General features: G+C 38.1%; 1 protein-coding gene across 1 annotated transcript in view; it reads right to left on the bottom strand.

Annotated features, from left to right (window-relative positions):
• Nucleotides 1–15865, bottom strand: part of MYOM1 (myomesin 1) — a 127753-nt gene that overhangs the window by 81117 nt on the left and 30771 nt on the right. The window contains exons 3-8 of the mRNA XM_036905851.2: nucleotides 15721–15861; nucleotides 11580–11937; nucleotides 10997–11154; nucleotides 5250–5342; nucleotides 3359–3447; nucleotides 3198–3260 (exon numbers count right to left, since the gene is read on the bottom strand). Coding sequence (XP_036761746.2) covers nucleotides 3198–3260; nucleotides 3359–3447; nucleotides 5250–5342; nucleotides 10997–11154; nucleotides 11580–11937; nucleotides 15721–15861 — 902 coding nt within the window. The remainder of the gene's footprint in view (nucleotides 1–3197; nucleotides 3261–3358; nucleotides 3448–5249; nucleotides 5343–10996; nucleotides 11155–11579; nucleotides 11938–15720; nucleotides 15862–15865) is intronic.

Raw genomic sequence — 15865 nt, 5'->3', positions numbered from 1 at the left:
TCATATACATCATTATGTGAAGTGGAAATTTTGTGCATGGAAATTCTTGCTTCATTGATCAGATATGCTAAATTCTTATTTTTATTATTGTAATGAATAGAATTTAAAGGGTCAGGTTTAAAGCCTTACATAAAATGTAAATTAATACCACATTTAGCTTAGACTTAAATAGTCAGCTGCAGTACATGCACTCTTTAATTTAAGATTCTGAGTTCATTTAAACTCCACTGCTTGTACTACTGGGAGAAACAGCGTATCAGTTATTCATAAAAATAGAGTCTTTCAGTAAGTTGCTTCATTTTCTCCAGTGAGCTGAGAAAAAAACTATAAGAAATGTCAAACTGAAAAGTTTAAAATATTGAAACTTTAAAAAATATTTTTCTTAGAAATCTCTTATTTATAAGTTGAGAAAATGTCTATATTATAAACTCTCCCTGGTTTTATTTTCTCTTCCCTCAAAGGAAAGGATTAGAAAAATAACGACTATTTATTTGATGGGCTATTAAATGCCAAGTACTTTACATTTGACATATCACACAATCCTTGCAAAAACTTGATGGTATAGATGTTACTTTTTCCTCTTTCAGATAATGATATAGTAATTCACAAAAATAACATACAGCTACTGCCAGTGTTTCAAAGGTATCATGTATGAAACTGAAATTCAAACCCATAACTGCCCACTCTGAAACTTAGGCCCTTTCTCTCCTATTTCTTCTGTATTCCTAACACCTTTTAGCATTAACTCGAAAATGCAAGCTAACATTGAATTCAGCTTGTGCCAAGTGTTGTGCCAAATGTTTAATACCTATGAACTCAAACCTTATAATAATCCTATCAGGTAAGTACCATTATTATCTGCTTTATAGATGAGGAAACAGAAGCATTGGGAGGCTAAGTAACTGCCCACATTCACTCTGCAGAGGCAGAATTTAAACATTGGCAGGCTGTTTCCAGAACCCGAGCGCTCAGCCAGCACATGGTAGTGCCTTGAATTTGTGTGCTCCCAGGCTACCACCAACCAGCGGTGAAATAACTTCTTTTTGAAGCACAGGTCCCATCTGCTCCACTTCTATCTGATGATGTCCCACTGAGATCAATAAGCAAAACAACTCAATCAGACTGTTTTTTGGGAAGCTGGGATGGTTCCAAAGCTGCTTTAGGGAGTAGAGATGAGAGTTCCAAGGAAAACCTGGTTTAGGTCAGGGGCTGGCAAATCTGTGAGCCAAATCTGGATTGCCTCCCATGTTGGAACATTAAGAAAGGTTTTTAAATTTCTTAATGGTTGAAAAAAATCAAAATAATAATAATATTCTGTGACATGTGAAAGTCACAGGAAAAAATTCAAATTTCAATACCCGTAAGGAAGGTTTTATTCAACACAGCCATGTTCATTTATTTACCTACTATCTATGGCTGCTTTTGTGTTACAATGGCAGAGTTGAGTAGCTGTGACAGAGACTATATGGCTCACAGTCTAGACTTTTATGGAAAATGTTTGCCAACCTCTGGTTTAGAATTGGAAAGACCAGTTTATAAGTCCTTACTCTACCACCATGTGTGGTCTTGTCCCAAGACTTAACCTCTAAACTGTTTCCTCATCTGCATAGCACAGATTAAAAGGCACTTGTTTCACAAGCTTTGGGAAAGCATTAAATGAATCAATGCATATAAAAAATGTCTTGGTATGGTGCCTGACACAGTTGATCAATACATATTAGCTATTAGAACAGAACTAAGGGCAGGGAGCTTTATCTATGATATTTACCAGCATATTCCAAGCACTTAAACCAGTATCTAGCACATAGCAGATGCTCAATAAATATTAGCTGAAGGAATGAATAAGAGCCCTTTATTTTCTATGTTGGGAACAACTGCACTCAATTCAGTGGCCAGTCAGGGGAGGCTCTGAAAGCTTAAGATGTTAAAGAAGTAAGACTGAGCTGGGCTTTCAGACCCGGGCTTGGTGGAAAAAAGGGAAATGGGAGAAACATGGATGGTGATATTGCAATGGGAATGAGCAGGATACATCTGGAGGATTGTGGAATGATCTACTGACCAGTCTTGGGGACAATGGGAGATAAATCATAGTTTCAGAATTTCCAACTATTCTATCTCAAAATAAATTAAATGATAGGAAGACATGATTTGGGATGTGTTTCTTTCCCACTTCCACCCATAATCCCCTCCCTGCTCATGGGATTGATGCCAATGACTGTAACTTGTAATATTGAAAATAGGAGCAATTCCATGAAGTCAATGGAGTAGGTCATCTGCAGACACCAAACTAACCAGTCAGGTGAAAAACTGATGGAGGAGAAAGTACCTTCATCAACTGTTTTCAAAACTACCACTAATTTTTTAATGTTGGAGAATAAGAAGTTCAGGCTTAATTACCTTTTCAGTCTGACCATTGTTAAGCACCTGATTATTTGAACAACCATAAGGATTTTACTTTTATGGCTCCCCATGAAAAGAAATTGTGATATAGATGAAATAACAAAGGTTCATAAATTCACAAATCACCACCTATCAGAATATTTGTAATAGTTTTCCATTAAACCATATTTATATTTCATTTTAAGTTGTACTTCGTAAATTAATATATTTATTTATTCATTCATTATTGAACACCTATTGTGTCAGGCATTGCAGTTTAGAGATAACTGTTTAGGTCTAGCCTTGACCTCAAGTGGATCATGGACCAGTGGGAGACAAAGACATGTAACAGTTAACAGCGTCCAGTGTGATACTGCTGGAGGTGCCCTGGCCTCACTTAATTCTGACTGGGTTGGGGGCTGGGGTGGCAGTGGGGGTCAGACAAGGATTTCCCAAGGAGGTGATGATGACCTGGATATTTAAGGATGAGTAAGACTACTCTGGTACAGTCTAGACTTGTGTATATATATATGTGTGTGTGTATGTGTGGTTAAATCATTCTGCCCAAGCTTGTGTAATGATCTTTTTCAATTTACACAGAAAGACTTAAAAGCATTTGTCACTTTTAGTCCATCACATCTGGGCTTTTATAAAACCAGAACTAATTATATTCGCAAAGAGAATAGTAGCAAAGAATCTAAAAAAGGAAAACCATAGATAACTAATACATACTATGCATGTTTTCAGCATTTTAGAACAATTTGCTATGCTATATTTTAAATAGAGATGATACTTAGCAAATATATTTTAAAACTTACAGCTGAAAGGCAAGGTGGAAGTGCGAGCATGGAAGTGAGTCTCATCAAACTCTCCTTTATATCCTAGAAAGAAAGCAGAAATGCATATGAACTGCTTCTTATTTTTTAGCAATGAGAATAAATTTAAAAAAATTTTAACAGAACAAAGCCAGAAAACCTACTCTTCACTACAACTGAAGCATATGCTGAGAGCTCTCCTTGGACGTTCATTGCTGAGGCCCGATACTGAGCGGTATCCTCAAAATCACATCTGAAAAGACATGTGCAAATGAGTGGCCATCACAGACACTCCTTGTAATTGCTAGCTCTTCTGTCAAGGGTCTCTTGGCTGACATGCACACTGCAAACCATTGGCTAACATATGGCACTTTGTGACTCTTGATGAAGTGACTATCTCTGATCTAGCTCCCTGGGGGATTTTATATAGTCCAAGAGATTGAATGCAGTTTCAGGTCAGCAGCACAGAATGAGAGGAGAACATCTATTTAACACTAGCCCAGGTTAATTTACAATGTCCAGAAAAATGTCAACAAAGTGTTAGGCACCTAACTTACAGTGTGAACAGTATGATAAACTGGTCTATCTAAAGTTATATCAGGAGCAGAAAATGTCTGGCCATGTATCTTCATAGCAGGTAACTACCTGGAGCACCCTGGGGGCCAGATTCCTTGCTGGCCCCTCTCAGGGTGAGTGTCAATGTGGGGGCAACAGGTGACTGACAGAGAAAGAAACAGCCTCTCTTTATGGACTCCATAGCCTCCCTGAGCCATAAACCGGATCCAGGCTGGCCTAATATATGGTTCTGTTCTAGCCTCAAAGTACAAGTAAGTTATTTATTCCTCAATTCTACTAAGGTTCAGGCCACTCTTGGAGTTTCAGCCCATAGTACAACACAAGAAGTGCCATCTGGAAGTTTCTCTAAGTTATAATACAGAAAGAAATTGGGCTGTCTTTAATAACGGAGTCACAGAAAGACGAACAGTTGTTCTGTGTCTTTATCACTACCAGTGTCCGTGTTCTTCACTGTTCCTCTGAGTTTAGTTTGTTAAAAACTTATTTCTTGTTGAAATTTTACAGACATCAATAGAAACCCAGGAAGGACAATACAGTTGCCCTTCTCATAACTATTTAATTATAAAGCAACCACACAGCTCACTGCTGCCTCAGTAGAACCCCAAATGACAGAAGGGATGTGGCTTTAGATAAGGGTCAGTGCTTGGTGAATGTCCCCAGGTCCCAGGTTCTGTTTGAAGCCCAGTGCCACCTGTGTCAACTGCTGTGATCTGAGGAGAAGACGATATAGCTCTTGAGATCAGAACAATGTACATTTCACTTTGACATCTCAGCATGTCGTGCTTTTGTGTGAACTGAAAATGGTGGGAGCTTGTTTAACTTTTTCATTTCAAAACCATATTTGGAGACTTTTTCACTGCAAAACTGTATTTGGAGACATGATAGAACTTTTGAGATAAAACTTCTGAGATTTTGATGTGGGTTCTGCTTTCGAATTTTGCTTTGGATTTTGTCTTAAAAACATCCCAATGTCCAGCCCTGCCTCCATCTACAGGTTGATAAGGTGGGCACATAGTTTCCCACAGTTCCTGGTGAGCTGAAAGAAAGAACAATTTCTGCTAGTCCAACTTACTTTCAATGCCTCCTACCCCAATCTCCAGGGATTTCCCTGATTAAAGGCAAAAGAGTATGATGGTGCTGCTGACTTGAAACTCTGAAAGGATAATTGAATATAAATGCCTATTCATGTAACATTTTCTTACTAATGTCTAAGAAAAATTCTCAAATATATAAAAAGACACAAATTAACTTTTTCAACTATGACTCAGTTCAAACCCAAGAGCACTTTGGGAGGTAACACAGGCTATATGATGGAGTCCCGCATCTCACTCAGGCATGCACCAGAGGCAAAGTGTGTGACTGCCCCACAGTGATCCTACGGCACTGGGAAGAAGAGGGAGGGCATGTGGTAATAAGAGCCGTGAGATGCCTCCCTGAGCGACTGCTGGGCAACACACATGGACCCCGATGTCCTCTTACGCATGAATTTCCAAAGTGTGCATTCCATATCGACTTTCAATAACATACTTTCCAGGGTTTGCATGGACGTTTATTGGAACCTGGTTTTTATACCTATGAGACAATGGAAATAAGTTGAAGTGTAAATAGCTTTGTGATTAAAAGCACACACTTGTACAAACACACATACACACACACACACACACTTCTTGTTCTTGAAGGAGCACCTGTTAACACAGCACTGAGGTTAGCAGAAACGTCTGCTGAATAAATGCAAATCTACAGTAGGTTAAATAAAATATACTATACAATAAAACTTATTGATGAACATGCTTTCCTCCCCTCCATCATAAAAACTACATTTAAGAAGTTGACAAGCAATGTGGCTGAGTCTGGAATATATAAAGTGGAGAGAAAAGAGCCAGACATGAAAGAGTACATAGTGTAATGACTGTACAAAAGTATAAAACCAGAAAAGACCAATTAATGCTGCTGAAATTCAGATGATTTCCCTGGCAGAATGGAGGGGACACGGAGGAGGCATTTTGGGTGTTAATAATGCTTGGCTTCTTGATTTGGGGGTGGGTTCCACGGGTGTGTGCAGTCCACAAAAATTCACCAAAGCTCTATGTTTACATATAATATGCACTTTTCTGCATGTATTATACTTCCATAAAAGAGGTAAAAAAGTAAAGAGAAAAACTTGACCATTGTTGACATGACAGAGAGGCAGGCTTTGTGTTGGGGGTTTTATTGTTTGCTGGCTGTGTACGATGAAAGCAAAACATTCTTCCTGCTAACATTTTTGCATGCTGTTAAAAACAATGTCTTGTATTTAAGTGTTTTATTCTGTTATAAGCAAACATGGCTCTTGGCCTGGAAGAACTTAAAATCATGAAAGAAAACTGCTAACAAACAAAAGCTGGAAGAGTTCTGTTTTCTGACGGTCCCAGCCTTGGAAAGCCTTCCAGCCCTCCGAGGATAGGGCTGCACAAAGGGACCCTTCCTCAGAACTGTCTCCCAAGTCTGGCAGCAGCACCTTGAGTCTTCACGGCATCCGCATGTTCTCAATAGCCAGTGGCTACCATGCCTGACCAGGCTTTCTGCTTAAGTCATCTTCTGCCCAAAAGAGGAGCTGGATTTCACTTGTTTTCCTTTCAGACACCTCCCTTCACATGCACAGATAATATAAATAACACTAATAACCACAAGTGACTCAGAACGTTTACTATGAGCCAGGCAAGGTTCTAAGTGCTTTATGTAAAGATTAGCAAATTCAATCCTTGCAACAACCACATGAGGTACTACTATTGTTAACATCGTTTGTTGCCGTATGAAGAATGCAAGGCTTTCTTAACTGAGAGGTTGAGTCACTTGCCCCAGCTCACATAGCTAGAAAGCAGAGCTGGAATTTGAACCAAGGCACCGTGGATCTTGACATGTGATGCTTCCATTTTCCAATTGTTTTCTATTTAGCTGCATTTTATTTCTTCAGACTTCTGGAAATGGTTATAAGGAGGTTTGGGGGCAGGGAGAGTGGTGAAAAGGGGGTGAGAGACAGGAAATAATCTTCAGTTAATTCCTTCCTCTCCCAACTCACCCACTCACATCCATATGTGTACACATACTCACCGTACATCCCTTAAACACATACTTATTTTCCATACTTTTTAAAATGTATCATTCTCCTTCTCCACTTAGCAATTCCCAATTTATCCTTCACAGTTCAGATCAAATGCTGTTTCTTCAACAGACCCTGCCTTAATTCTCACACGATCATGAGTTTTCCTCCCTCCACATCAGTGTTACTTGGTTCAAGTTCAAGACATAACATTTATCAAATTATGGTTGGATATGTGTCTCTTCTACTAAGCTGTCAGTGCCTCGATGATGGGAATTGTGTCTAATCTGTATTTCCATCTATTCCCACCCTCAAGGAAGTATGAGTCATAGGAAATATTAGGTATATTGTTAAACCTGATTGAACGGAATTATTGTGCAACACAAAAGATAAACTATAGCTTCATAATTTTTGGCTGGAGGAACAGAGTTCTGGCAAACTGGTACTTCATGATATGGATAATTAAAATAAGTGCATTTGAATAAGCAAGTTGAGGCTCTTTGTGTCTCAGTTCTCTCAGATGTGACATGTGAGGGTTGGACTGGCTCAAGAATCACAGCTGTGTGGCGGGTGAGGCTGCATAACCTTCTACCCCGCCTGCAGAAGCCATTGCTGCTATTTCCCGCTGGCCAGAGCGGCCTCAGACAGCGATCCCCCGCTGGGCTCCAGCCGCCACAGCTGTTTGATCAGAGACAGCCTGTAGAAAGAAATCCCCTGGCTATTCCTAATTTCAAAAATGTCTTGTTTTGATGAATGACAGGGTAGAACATGTTGATCAGCACGTAATGAATAAACTGGTTTGGGCAATTTCACTTGACAGACACTGCCTGTAGCTCAGTTTTTTCATGTGCTGAGGTGTTTTCAGTAGTTCCTTTTAGCATAACAAGAGAAACAGGACACCAAAGGCTGTGGCATGTGCTACTTGATCACAGAAGTGAGTGACATTTGATTTGGCTTTTGGCCAAAAATGTTCCCATCTCCACAAAGTTTGAGTCCAAGTGGTGCTGTGCAGCTCCCAGGGTTACTTCACCTTCCTCGCTCTCTAGGACTACCAACTTCTTGCCTTAATCCCTTTCTCCAGTAAGTATCCATGACTTTTCTAATGTGACCACGTGGCACACAAAATCAGTTTAAAAACACACACACACACAAGTTGGGAATAGGGAATACAGGAACTAGAGAAGGCTCCTCATGCCTCCACTCCTGGCCCTGCTGAATGACGTGTGCTCCTGCTGTTCAGGGCTCTCCGGGGAACCAATAGATGCCATTTAGATAGATGTGGTCAGTACATGGGGTTGGCTGAAGAGCAGCTGCTGTGTGTCCGTATCATGTCAGACCTCGGCGACTCAAGACCTGAGGGTGCCTAGTGGAAACTTGGAACCAATCCCTCTCTGGAAAGGGCTCTAAGTGAGGAGCCAGGCCCCAGGCACACAGGCCTTATAGAGACGTGGCTGAGGACCTAGCTGCTGCCAGTGGAGGCAGCACGGCTGCATGGAGCATCAGCACACTTACTCCTGTCTTTTACCTTCTTCTACTGAGGAAGGTTGTTCCCAGTTGTTTCTTTCACACTTTACTCTGTGTCAGGCTCAGGAAGTTGAAGTTGGGTAACAAATTGCTAAATGCCAGGAAAGCAATCACCACCAGCCTTGGTTCTTGCTTGTGTTGTGTGTGGGTTCCCTGCTCACTGAGCGGACTGCTGCTTACTGAAGACTGCATACTCCATGCCAGCATTGCAAAGTAAGTCAGAGCTTCATTTAATGATTATTCTTTAAAAGGTACCATACCCCTCATAGGAGTTAACTCCCTTGAAGCCAATGAAGCTGAAGTTTCATAGTCTTTCACAGCACAGATCCCTGCAAGGTTCAATGCCTAATTTATACTACTAACTTTGTATTCTTTTGCAAAGAGTGTCCTCCAAATTGTATAAGCTTCATGTCCTACAAAACCTGGATCTGACCATGTCTATTGCCATAGCCAGTTTGCAGTTATCTGCTAGCTGACTGTCCAAATTTCAGCTTTATCCAGGGGCAATCTTGCTAAGTATGGCTAATTGTCTTTTTAAGTGGTCCATCGTTCTTTTGTTTTCATATTACTTTTCACTTGACTTTCAAAGCAACAGAACTTTCTATGAAAAGGTGTGATCTGTCCCTACTGGAAGAATGTTCTAGTATATGGACAGTCTCCCATTCATTCCTGAGACAAACTTTGTCTCTTGCCTTCAAGTTTGTTCAAAATGAGCCCCTAGGACACAATATTCACATGTTAAGGAAACAAATATTTCAAAGCCAGATGTGAAGATTTGGGGCAGGGGGGCGGGGGCTGCCCATCATACTAGTTATTCTCAGCTCCATTAGTGAGGATAGCTAAAAACTGGCAGGATTTCTATTTTCCAATTTAACTGGAATTCCAAGGGTCAACTATTTGGTCATCTCATACTTTTGTGGAGAATTTTTACCTTTTTTGTTTGTTTTTAAATCACTCCTTTTCCAGCCAACAAAATAAGAACTAAGTTTAGTCTCCAACAGAGTTTGAGCTCTGCCATTGTGTAACCATATCACTCTGGCTTAATACCACCAATGGTACATGACATGTTTGTTTCATAGTTTCTGTGTATTTAACAGAATAACTAAATGCTTAATAAATTAATATTTAACTCCTAGAAATTACTTTGAATCCTTTTGAAAATTATCTTTAACTTTTAAAAAGCAGGAAAACAGATAAAGGACACAGTCTAATAAATATATCTTCTTGATTAAGGACTCCAATGATTCACTTGTAATACATATTAACTCATGAAAGAAGAGGAATTTTTATCAAAATGTATTTCTTAGAGCTGAAAATTTGTTATTTTTAACGCATTTCTATAGGAGAGTTTGGATATTTTTTTGAGGTGTTAAGTAATTGGTTTTCCAAGTCCCTTTAGCAGGTTAAGCCGTGTAACTCCATAGTCCCAGAGAATGGTGGGGCAAAGATGGATTGATCCTAAGTTACCATAGTATCCTTACACTTTAAAGCTAGTAAATGGATTTTTTAAAACTTAATTTCTATTGAAATATCTTCCTACATTTTTCACCTCTACTATAAATTATGTGCCTTGATAATATAGCTGGCTTCGGTTTTCTTTCTTTGGTTATCAAATTGAAAAACACTGAAAATAGTTTAAATACAAGAAAAATTATAAGTAAGTGCAGTATCATCACAAGCAGATTGATATCATAGGTGGATTTCTAAAAGATTCACCACCTGCTCCTTAAGAATAACCTTAGACAGGTAACTACCTCCATCAGCGCTGACATTACAGACAATGGAAAAGAAAGGAGAGGAGGCAGGCGCGCTGCCTGGGGTGATGCTTTCCACACGGTGGTTATGCTGCGACACTGCAATATGAGTGCATTTACCATTATACGATCGTGATTAGGAAACAGCATGCACAATACCCCTTTCAGAGGATAAATGGCAAACATCTTTTCAGGTTGGCTCAGTCACTTTCATCCTGCTGTCTGTAGCCGGCATTCACGGCACACAGCAGGAAAGTTCTGAGTTTACACATCACAAAGTCATGGACAACTGCAATATGATGTATAATGGAATGAGAAAAGGGGTGATTATTCTTTTATGGAAAGAAAATTTCTTAAACTCGAGATTGAGCAATACCTCCTTTCCAATTCCCTCTTTTGTTTGGCTTTAGAAAGCATGCTGAAACCTCAACTCATGTTAGTAGAGATTGAGCCCTCTGGGTTTTAATTATTCTGTAAAAAGCAGTATTGCTTCTGGTCACAAAATAATACCTATATTCTAATGGGAATAAATTTTTATTTAAATTTTAAGGTCCGTCCTTAAAGCTAGAGTCAGAGACATATATTTTCTTTGTACGTAAATATGTTGACTGCATTTTGACACTTTATAAAGATCCATTTGTATAATAGGATTATAAAGTATCATAATGTATCATGTGTGCAAGATTGTTCTTTCTTCTCATTTATAAAATATTCTTCCCAATATTCTTTTCTCACTATTTAAAAAATTTATATAAACTTGTAGGTGCTTTCATTGACTCTTGTGTATTCAAAATGTTGAATGTAAAATACTAGAGGTAAAATTAACTGTGTAATCCATTCTATGAGTAGTTTTCAAAAAGATAACATACCATGTGAGACGAGGTTCTGGCCAGCCGGATACAGAGCAGTGTAATGTTACTTTTTCTTTCTCCCAAACAGTGTGGGAACGGGGTTTAATGACAAACTCAGGAGCATGGAGAAGATGATCTTCATTCAACTTCCTATGATAGGCGTCGGTTTCTTCTAACTGCAAAAAACATCAAAATATTATGAAGTCAGAGCAAGTAGAAACCAGAATTATCATTTTTCCATTTGGAGCCTTACTTTTGTATTTAGATCAAATGCATTCTACTTGCCTCTTTAAAAACAGATAGATCATTTATGAACATGTTGAGCTTGAGCAATGCATTTGACTTTCCTAAGATGAATTTCTTAGGTTTCTCAGAACCTTAATTTCTGTAGAACCTAAAATTTCATGGAGTTTAAAACTATTAAGTTTATCTTTCTTTGACCCATAGAGTTTGATGTCTTCCCCCTTTTTTAAAAAAAAATTTTTGTCTTTAGTTTTATTTCTCCATTTGAATCAAGCTATACACACACACACACACACACACACACACACATTACATATATTTCTGCTTTTGCTAGTTTTATTAAATTGTCTTTTCTTACAGTTTTTCTCAGTGACAGGTGTTCAGCCTTTTCTCGAATTGCAACTTTCCTTGATTTCTTCTCAAAAGCTTCCTCCTGATGAAGAGTGGACACAGACTGTTTGGTTACCGTGGACTGTTTGGACGCCATGGACTGTTTGGACGCTGTGGACTGTTTGGATGCCGTGGACTGTTTGGAGACTGTGGACTGTTTGGATGCCATGGACTGTTTGGACACTGTGGATTGTTTGGACGCTGTGGACTGTTTGGACACTGTGATTCCTTCTTCACTAGCAAGAAGATTCCTTTGGGCTAGATAAGCAGCAGCTTCTTTAATTCTTTCTTCTTCTGTGTCTGTAATTCCACTGACATGTACTTGGCTAAAATATAATAGCAGCAAAACACATACATTGTGGATGGCAGTAATAAGATTGCCTAATTTTTACTATGTTCAGAGCCAGACTTCAGACATTGTGTGCCATGACCAAAGAAAACCTGACCGAAAAACTTGGCAAATCAGGAGCTAACTCTTCACACACAGGAGTGACCTTCACCTTAAAAAATGATGATACCAATAATACCTATTATTGCTCTGGTACTTGCCAAGTGCTTTTTACATGCATAATCTCATTTATCCTCACAACAACCCTATGAGGTAAAACAGTATAATTTCTATTTTAGATATACAGTACAGTGCCTATTTTAGATATACCCAAGGCTCACAATTAGATAACTTGCCTGAGGTTATTTCCATGGTTTCCTTAGTATGAATACAGTTTTGTTTGAATATGGTTGAGTCTATAATAAAAGGTTAAGTTACAAGTTTCCTTCCAGAAAAGATGATATTGTAGAATGAGATATATAGTTTGTATGGCTGTGATCCTGTTACTGTGTGCGTGATATGGATTCTATAACTCAGCTGATATAATGTATAGCCAAAAGCTATTGCATACATGAGTAAGTTCTAAATTTACACGAGATTCTTTGGCCTAATGGGGTTCTTTCTAAGATAGTAAAGGTTATGTGTGAGTCATATAATATGACAATCTTCATGTGTGCTTGCACAGAGCCCTGGTGAGAAGAAATGATCAACCTAGAAATTGAAGTGGTGCTATTTATCAACATGACTTGTTTTTGTGACTGACGATGATAGCAGGTGAGTGGTACCATCCAAAGTGCTGTGCCTAATGCAGTAGTTACTGCTGGAATTGTGTTGGGATTTATTAATGCTGTTAAAAATATTTGGATCACTTTTAACCTCCTTCAGTACCTTTGTTGTCAACCCTATTGGATGTTTCAGTGAGGGAATATATTGACTCTATCGAAGATTCTCTTGAAATTGAATCTCCTTAGATCTCTTAAGGTAGGATTGTACATTTGCTTGTCTTGTAAGAATAATTACTTTGAAATTTAAGCAAACATTGCCATTGTCTTTACAAGTTCCTGGCACCTGAATCTATGTAGTTTGCTGAGGAATAGGATTAATATTTCCCAAGAATGAAATTTCTCATGGAATATCACTAAAACATCTGTTAGACAAGATTAGTCCACTTTTTAAATTACTAAACTTGGTAAATTTTAATTGCCTTTTCCTTATCTCTATGTCTCCATATATTAATAAGTTAGTCTCCACAGAGAAAGTCAGTAATATATATACTATAATGTAGAGGGAGAAAAAGGAAGATGGAGATTTTTAGCTTAGTGTCCTAACATAATTATCTCTATTTTTTTTTAACTGAGATTGGAAATGAATGAATTCATAAGTGAACATAAAGCAGATCATCATGAGAATCTGCCTGGAATTGTCTATAGAGGTTAAAATACAATACAGAGATATGAAATGAGCTTTGAAAGATGATAAATATAAATAATAATGGATTATATTCAATGCTAGTCTTGCTGTGTGTTGAAACAACTCTAAGATAAACTTAAGCTCACAGTACCTGTAACAGTGGACATGTTGTTTTGGTTCTAAAAGACAGAATGGAGTCACAGTCTCCTTGCCTTTTCCATTTACAAATAAGCTCAACCTCAGAAAAAAATGTAATTATTTCACATGAGAATTCAAATACAATTAAAAAAATACTTTTGACCCAGGACAGCAGGTTTATTCTTCTTAAAGTAAATATAGGTGTATGTCAGTGATAACAAAGTTAACTCAACTTATCAGAGTATAAGAAGTAAAACTTTCAAGTGCCATCTGGAAGAAATGGTGTTTTCCAGAAATGCATTATGATTGCTGAATGCATGTGTGTTGCACTGGCCAATTCTAGGGAGACTCTCAGCTCTTCCACTACCAGCCATGTGATTTTCAGCAAGTCACTGAGCCTTGATTTCCTTGTCCAAAAGCTGATATACTAATATGTCTCCAAGCCTGTACTGAGGATTTAGCAAGACAGTTTATACAAAGCACCTAGTATGATTCCCAGTAATCAACAGGTACTCAACAAAGGTTCATTTCTTTCCCATCCTCTTCTTAGACTGTTAAAACTGCCAACACCCATTTCAACATAGTAATAGAATAAAAGAGATGGTTCCATATAAAAAATAAAGGAAAACAAGCAATAGAAACCAGAAGATGGATTTTTATTCACCTTTTCTTTTACTGCAGTTAATTTAATAAATTATCATTTCTTGAGACTGGCCTTGAGGAAACAAAATAGTTTGATGGGGAGAGAGAAGACACTGAAAGTGAGAAGGTTCATTTCATGCCCATATGGAGAGGCATGCCATGCTGGTTAATGCTCAGTTGATATGATTTTTAAAAAACAGAGTAGGAAAAAAGCAGAAAATGAAATCTTTTTCTTCTCTAGCTTAGCCATCTCTTGTAAGGAATATGAGCATATATTAAAGTAACTCTGAAGAGGCTAAGTCTGGGCAAATATACTTAGCAATATCACCATGTTTCAATGGAAAATCTACTTCTAAAAAAGTCAGAGATATCAAAGATATCAAAGAAAAAGCTAAAACTAGAATATTATGTATCCTCTTACCTTCCTGAGTTCAGAGCAATTATGATATTAGTCTCTAATTCCAAAAGCAACTGTTGGAGAAGAATGGGAAGGAAAACACAGGAGAAAAGAAATAGGCCCCCAAAAGTGACAACCACATTATTGCCTGGGGAACTTCCTGACAGCATCTGCCCTGAGAGGATTTCTGGCCTTGTTTTGAGTATCACCGTAGTTCTGTGAATGATTCTCTGTTCAAAGGAAAATAAACAGGGAAGGCTCAAAAACTTCCCATTAAACTTTAATTTGGTGTCCCAGACAACTTCCCTTTCAAGATTCCTTTGAATATTATAATTAAAATATTTTTTCATTATAAACACAGAAATTTGGTATTAACAGATTTGTGATTTAGTGATTATTTTGAAGTTTACCTCAAAACAGTCAACTATTTCACATTAAACAAATACAAGCCAGGCATTCAAATTATGATGCAATTCTTTCATTTAGTCTGTGTTATCTAAGGGTTTTTTTCTTCTTAATGAATAATAATTAAAACTACACTGGCAACCAAGATGATTTCCATCTACCTAAATAAATCATCTGATTTTTTTTTAGTTCACCCATCATTTTATAATTTTGAACATTTCTTTCTATTTTACCTATAGTGGCTATATATAGTGTCTAATGAGAATCCAATGTTTTCCTTTTAATTTCAACTGGTTACATAACTAGAATTAAGTTCCTCCTCATTCTCTTTTGTCCTGTAGCCATCCTGTGTGATGGCAAACATTTCTTTTTTGTAGTTCACTGTTTATTTTTTATTAAGGTATCACTGATATACAATCTTAAGAAGGTTTCACATGAGCAACATTGTGGTTACAACATTCACCCTTATTATCGAGTCCCCCACCATGCCCCACTGCAGTCACTGTCCATCAGTGTAGTAAGATGCCACAGAGTCACTCACTGCTTGTCTTCTCTGTGCTATACTGCCTTCCCCGTGACCCCCCTACATTATGTGTGCTAATCATAGATGGCAAAATTTTTACAGCAAACACACCTCCCTCACTACAGGGTTTCATGGTTCCTCAGACTTTTCTCAACTAAGTACATAGTAAGTACTCAATAAATGTTAGCTGCAAGTATTACTTTTACCTGACAACATTTACTCTCCATTTTCTAATGAACAAAGCCAGGTAGAGAATGCATACGCACCGTCCTGAGAAAATGGGTACCATATAGTCACTTGGCAGATTTTCCTTCTCCTCCCCAGATAGAAGGCTCTTCTTGGCTCTCTTTGTTTGGAGACTCAACTTGGATGAATAATCTCCTAACATCACACTGGAATCTGTAAGTCTGA

This window comes from Manis pentadactyla, chromosome 6, assembly GCF_030020395.1.
Source record: "Manis pentadactyla isolate mManPen7 chromosome 6, mManPen7.hap1, whole genome shotgun sequence".
In the NCBI taxonomy this organism is placed as follows: Eukaryota; Metazoa; Chordata; class Mammalia; order Pholidota; family Manidae; genus Manis; species Manis pentadactyla.
The sequence above is the reverse complement of the archived record's forward strand: the minus strand, read 5'-3'. Positions and strand labels throughout refer to the sequence as shown.